At 44.9% G+C, this 6,000-nt stretch overlaps 1 protein-coding gene across 2 annotated transcripts in view; it reads right to left on the bottom strand.

Moving 5' to 3' along the window:
* Positions 1–3,160: 3,160 nt before the first annotated feature.
* Positions 3,161–6,000, bottom strand: part of PDZRN3 (PDZ domain containing ring finger 3) — a 130,635-nt gene continuing 127,795 nt past the window's right edge. For both annotated transcript variants that reach the window (XM_066557952.1, XM_066557953.1), the window contains one exon: positions 3,161–5,589. In XM_066557952.1, coding sequence (XP_066414049.1) covers positions 4,048–5,589 — 1,542 coding nt within the window. In that variant the 3' untranslated portion in view covers positions 3,161–4,047. The remainder of the gene's footprint in view (positions 5,590–6,000) is intronic.

Raw genomic sequence — 6,000 nt, 5'->3', positions numbered from 1 at the left:
AAACCCCAAGCAGAATCTGCTATTTTGTCACATCCAACAATTTACGTCCAATAAAACCTTGGGATGGAGGTGCAGCATCTGCTGCGTCAGTCTCTGTCTCACTTCTGGTTTTTGAGTTTTCTAATGAGTTTATGTTCCAATAAATCCTTAATACAAAAACTGCTTTAAAACAGTTGAAAATAAAACAAAGAGAGGAATTTAAATTGCTTATGGCTTGCTTTGTATGGCTTCCAGGCATTTGAGCAATTTTGCTAACAAGTATCCGGTAACCTATTTCCAAAGGCCACTAGCAGATAATTATATTTGGTTAATTTACATACTTTCAGTTTATAATCCTAATTAGTTCTCCAACCAGTAGTCCCTAGGCAATATGTAGTCTTACCTCATTTTATTTGCCATCCCTACTGTGCAAGGGATGGCAAATTCTCTTAATTTACAAAAAAATGCTGTTAGGTTTGGTTCAGGGCTTTCCCATCTCAGTGCACATCTAAACCTGGCGGTTCCATGCCGCTTTCAACCCGATTTGCAAATAAGTATTTTACATTTTTATAGATTTTTACATCTGGGAGACGCTGTGCAGCTGGGGGAAGCTGACCCCAGTTTGACACAGAGCCTGTTTGCAGTGCAGAGAACCAGCCAAATTCTGCACCAACCTGTACCCAACTTGTCACCTCGGGTGGGATGGGGCTGTCAGGGGATGGGGCTGAGGTGTTGCCGTGGCAGGAGCAGGGACAATGAGTGACAATGTCATTCCTGCAGCAGCAGCAACGTGCAAGGGCTGTGGGAGAATCTCCAGGAGCTGCACACACACACATTCTGGTTAAACCTCTCAGCTTGGCCATTCCCTGCTCCCTCCTGGTGTATTTAGGATCTCTCCCTGCACGCTTATTATTCTGGGATAATTTTGCACTCAAGCTTGAGGTGATGCTCAGTGAAGTGGCTGAGGAGGAAGCTGGGTATGAAGTTTTATACTTCCAGGTTTAAATGAACTTCAAAAACCACTTGGAATGAGCATGCCCAGTGGAAGGAGCACATCTCCCAGTGCTGATCCCTGCAGGACTCTGGAGCTGGAGTTGTGCCCAGGCAGGACCAACCCACCACGTTGTGGTGGAGGGTGTTGGGTTTTGGGTACAACCTGTGGTAACCCAGGGACAAAACCTCTGCTGCTGCCTGGAGATTCCTTGTATGAGAGGGCCTTGAGATAACAGCACAATTTCCAGCGTTATCTTTTAAGCACTTTTATGCACTACAATGCCATTTTTAGAAAAACTGTTGGGTGAAATATTTCCTCTTAGGTATCCAAGGCTGCTTTTAGTTGGATTCATTGCTCTGTAATGCCAGGTTTGGATTAACGTTATGGTAATTTCCAATGTTTCCTTGCAAGCGATAAAAAGAGCCCAAATCTCCCTTTTCAACACCTCATTAGGTACTTTGATAGGGCAATGAGAAGTGGGATGACAACTGCAAAAGGAAAAGGAAAATCTGCAGTTTGCAAAGCTTTTGCTCAGATTTCCAGGATAACGGACGGATTCTGTGAACTGATGCTAATTAATAAATCCTAGTGCCAAAGGAGAGAGGTGATTTTTAACTGTCCAAAATAACAAGTGTTTAGCAGGGAAAAAACTCAAAGGAGTGATAATAATTTTATTTCAACATCTTAACGAATGTAAATTTTATACTGTGGATGCTTTGTTGTAATTCCTGCATCTCACACTGAATTCCCAAACATATTCCTGCTGCTACCCAATGCACAAAATGCTCAGCATTGATGTCCCTGGTGCCCAAAGGAACCACTGCATGTGAGGTTATTCCAAAGGAGTCTGTTTTTATGAGGAGCAGCTTGATAATAATTATTCCTCATTAGAACATTTCAAAGCTTACTCTAATATTTCCAGGCAGACTAAAGGTGGCTTAGCTGTATTTCCACACCTGGTTTAAGGATTGTTATTCCACTAATCACAGCTCTGTACACCTGAGTGTGAGGCCTTGAGGAGGGCAGGATTTTTGCTGTGGCTCTCACACCTGCAGCTGAGATGAGCAGGAGATAAATTCAGGGTGAGATTTGAGACAGAGATGGCAAATGTCTTACCCTGACAGCAGGGTGTGAAAATCTGGTGTTTTTCCCACTGTGCCACTGGTGATGGTAACAGCTGGTGCATGTCAGGTGGAACCCCAGCTCCAGCAAAGTCTAAAGAGAAACCTTCCACAGACTACAGTAGGACTGGCTCTTTATCCCCAAGGAAAATACAGCTTGAAGGTAAATTTGCAGAGGCTTATTGACAAGAGTGCCAGATTACACAGGCTGGAGGGGCATTTCCAGGGATACAGAAGTTCACTGTGGAGTGTGGCTGACACATTTCATGGAAGTCAGTGCTAGTCCACAGAGGGAGCAGAAAAAAAAACCTGGGCAAATCTGCTGTTTGCTTCTCAATGACAGACAAAATAGGCACAAGAAGCTGCTAATCTCTCCCCTTCCAGCTTTGCACTTCTATCACCAAGGCTGCAATTTTTGTTCACTTGAGTTATGACAGAAAAGTCCAGAACAAAAGCTCAGAAGGTTTGGGGGCAAGTTTTCAAGGAAAAAGGGAGAGGGTATGGAGAATCTGGGAACTATTCATAATGAGTCTACATCACCTAATCCGGCAGAATATTCCAATTTATATCTGAATTCTTAATCAGAAATAGAAAACACAGAAAGGAATGTCATACCTCGTTGACACCTCTGTTATTTTTTCACCATCTCCTTTAATTTGTATATTTATTTGCTTTAGTTTTTATATGCTTTAATTTATATATTGTCTGGTTTTAATGCAAACCCCCACTGAAGGCTGTAGGTGGGGTTTATACACCACAAAGAAACCACAAACCAAAGCAAAGCAGGAGAGCAGAAGTTCTATTTCTTTCTTAAAGTCACCTTAAATAGCTTGTGAGCTGAAGGTAAGCATTACTTGATTTTACTCTTGGTATTCCTTGTGCTTCTCCCTTGTCCCTTCCCTCAAGAAAACCCCAATCCAAATTCCCCCCAAAGTCAGGATGCCAATTTTTCCCTCAGGTTTGGCTCCAGTGGCTGTCCAGGCATTTCTGCAGCACAGGAGCTACAATCCATAAAATTATATTCTAGGTGGTGAAACCAGAAGGGAATAAAAAGAATTTAAAGTAGTTTGAAATATAAAACAATAATTTATTTTACTTAATTTTACTTGTTAACGTTTGTAGCTAATGATGATTTCATGAAACTGCTTTTTATAATTCAATACATTCAAATCTATAAAGCAAACAGTTACTACCATGGGCTTTTCAAATTCCACAAACTGTCTTATATAAACAAATTAGCTGTACATGCACGTTTCTTCAATAGGTTGCAACATTTGCAAACATGCTTTAAAATCCTTTAAAGCTGCATAATAGTGTACTTTGCCTCAGGCTTTTCAGATGAAACCTCTATACTTCTTTCAGAAACCTTAAAGAGAAAAATGTTTAAATGTTGAGCATAACTCTAAAAACTGCTGTTTGATAAATGTTAAATATTACAAGAGAATGATTCTAATTCTGAGTTTAAACCTTGAGCTAAGTATTGATAAACAGCACTCTGTGTAGAAGTGAACAACAGCAAAATAATATCACAAAATATGGTTTCACAAACAAAAATACATATGTGCAGTTGCTCTTGTGGGTTTCTTGCATTTTTTTTTTTTAGGTAAAGAAAAGCATGGGTACCTTTTAATATGAATATAGTTTAAGCAAATTACCTGTGTAAGTATGGTTAATACATTTCTGATATTTAAACACTTCATGTAAAAGGTAACAAGTAAAAAAGTACAATCAGTATTCCAAAAAGCACTGCTAATATTGCCTTTGAAGGAGATGGGCAAGCTTCCTCCCCACTGCAGAATGGGGATCCTGGCACCCACGGCTGTAGAGTTCAGTATTTGAACTATAAACTCGGTGACTGTATCTTATATACAAAAATCTTGCCACATTGAACGAGGCATGGATTCCTACCCCATTGGTAGTGTTTTATGTACATAATTTAGCCCTGGGGATGGATTATACAGTAGTCACTGACAGGAAGGAATTGTACACCCGCGTGCCGTCCGGTGACTTTGTTCCGTGGGTTAGCAGTTCTTGGATCGTCATCCAATTGTCAAATATTTTTTTATTTCTCTTCTTCATCATTTTTTTGTGGCTCAGTTCAATGATGTTCATCTCCTTCTTCTCCTCTGCACCTTGCTGCTCCTTCAAGCACTCTAACCTGCTCTGCATCATGAACTCCCGCCGCCTCCTCTGCTCCTTGGCTTTCACCAAGTGCTGCTTCCTCTCCTCCTTGCTCCAGTACCGGCCCATCTTCATCTCACTGATGGCATCATCATCCGTGGTCATCCCACTGCGCTCCTCCTTGATCTTTATGGCCCGTTCCCTCAGCAGCCTGTCCCTCACCGGCCTCTTGGTGATGTAGCGCGTCCCGTCGCTCCTCACCTTGACCTTCCACTCCATCCTGGGCTCGCTCTGCCCCGAGGCCAAGTCCTTGCACATGCTCACCAGGCTCATCTGGCTCTGGGCGTACTCCACGGCGGATTTCTGCTGGATCAGCTGCATGTAGCTCTGGTAGTGCTGGGCGTGGGCAGGGATGTGAGCGTGTTTGTAGGGAGAGTGGTGGTAGGGGGACACGTAGGGCTTCTGGCCGTGAGTGGGGCTTTTGCTGCCGTCGCTGCCTTTCCTCTCCTTGCTCTCCAGCTGCTTGCCAGGGTCAGGATCTTTAGCAGAGGCGTGGCACTTACCAGCGCTGGATTCATGGCTCTCTGAGCCAGCAAACAAATTCTTTTGGGAGACATTATAGGCCACTGCCCCCTCGCTGCCTTGGCAGCCGACGCCTTCGGCGGTTCTGCGCAGGGAATTGTCGGGGGAGATCTCCAGCGTCAGCGGCGTGCTCCGGCAGCTCTCGCCCGTGTTGTAGGCACTGGAGCTGTCCTTGTCAGACTTCTCAGGCAGCTCGGTGATGTCTGAGAGCTCGTGCCTGCGCACGTCAATGCTGGTGTTGTAGTTTCGGAAGCCGCTGTTGTGCAGCATCCAGGGCTCCCGGTACTGCTCCTTCAGCTGCTGCATCTTGTGGGCCCGCACGATGTTCAGGCACTCCAGCTCGATGTTGCGCAGCTCCTCGTTGAGCATCTCCAGCTCTCTGTCCACGCTCTCTTGGTCGCTTTTGCTCATCTCCAGGGTGCTGTTATGGTAGTACAGGCTGTAGGGGTTGGCAGACTTCACCTGGCACTTCAGCTCCAGCAGCTCCCGGAACCGCTCACACTCGTCCACGGGGATGCCGAGGAAGTCGACGTCGGTGCAGTCAGCTGAGATGAACGACTCGTTGCTGAACTGCATGTCCCCGCTCCCCAGGGTGTCGTGGCTGTAGGTCAGCTTCTTCTGGCTCCCCAAGGTGTTGGAGGAGGTGGTGTGATCGTCCCCGTTGTTCTCCTGCTCGGAGCTCTCGTCGTTGCGAGTGCTGTCGTCCGTGCGCCCCACGCCGCTGTCCTTCTCGTGCTGGTTGGACAAAATCGTGGCTGTGTCTGTGGTGCCTCCATCCTCCTCGTGCTTCTTCTAACAACAGAAACAGCAGGACACAAAGAAAAATTATTGCAAGCACGTGAAACATTTCAAGGTGTTTATTTTGAAATAGTTCTCCTAATCCATCACTTTTTACACTTTGTGTGTCCTATATGGAAAGAGTATTATTAAGGGCTCAGAGAAAAGGTGAGCAAGCCCTCAGCCTGCTGTGGATGTTCTTTTCAGAAGAACCTGAGGTCTGAGTTTCACCTATGCAGTGGTAGAAGTTACATTTTCAAAATGTTTCTGCTCCCACTTGGGTGCACAATGATATCCAGTTCTCCTGCAGTGCCTAAGTGAGAACATGACTCCTCACAGCATGGGGATGGCACAGAGGATGCAGAGTTCTAGGAAACTTTAGGAAAAAAGTCTAGGTAAAAATTGAGAAACTGCTTTAATCATAGC

This window comes from Molothrus aeneus, chromosome 12 (assembly GCF_037042795.1).
Source record: "Molothrus aeneus isolate 106 chromosome 12, BPBGC_Maene_1.0, whole genome shotgun sequence".
Classification (NCBI taxonomy): domain Eukaryota; kingdom Metazoa; phylum Chordata; class Aves; order Passeriformes; family Icteridae; genus Molothrus; species Molothrus aeneus.
The sequence above is the reverse complement of the archived record's forward strand: the minus strand, read 5'-3'. Positions and strand labels throughout refer to the sequence as shown.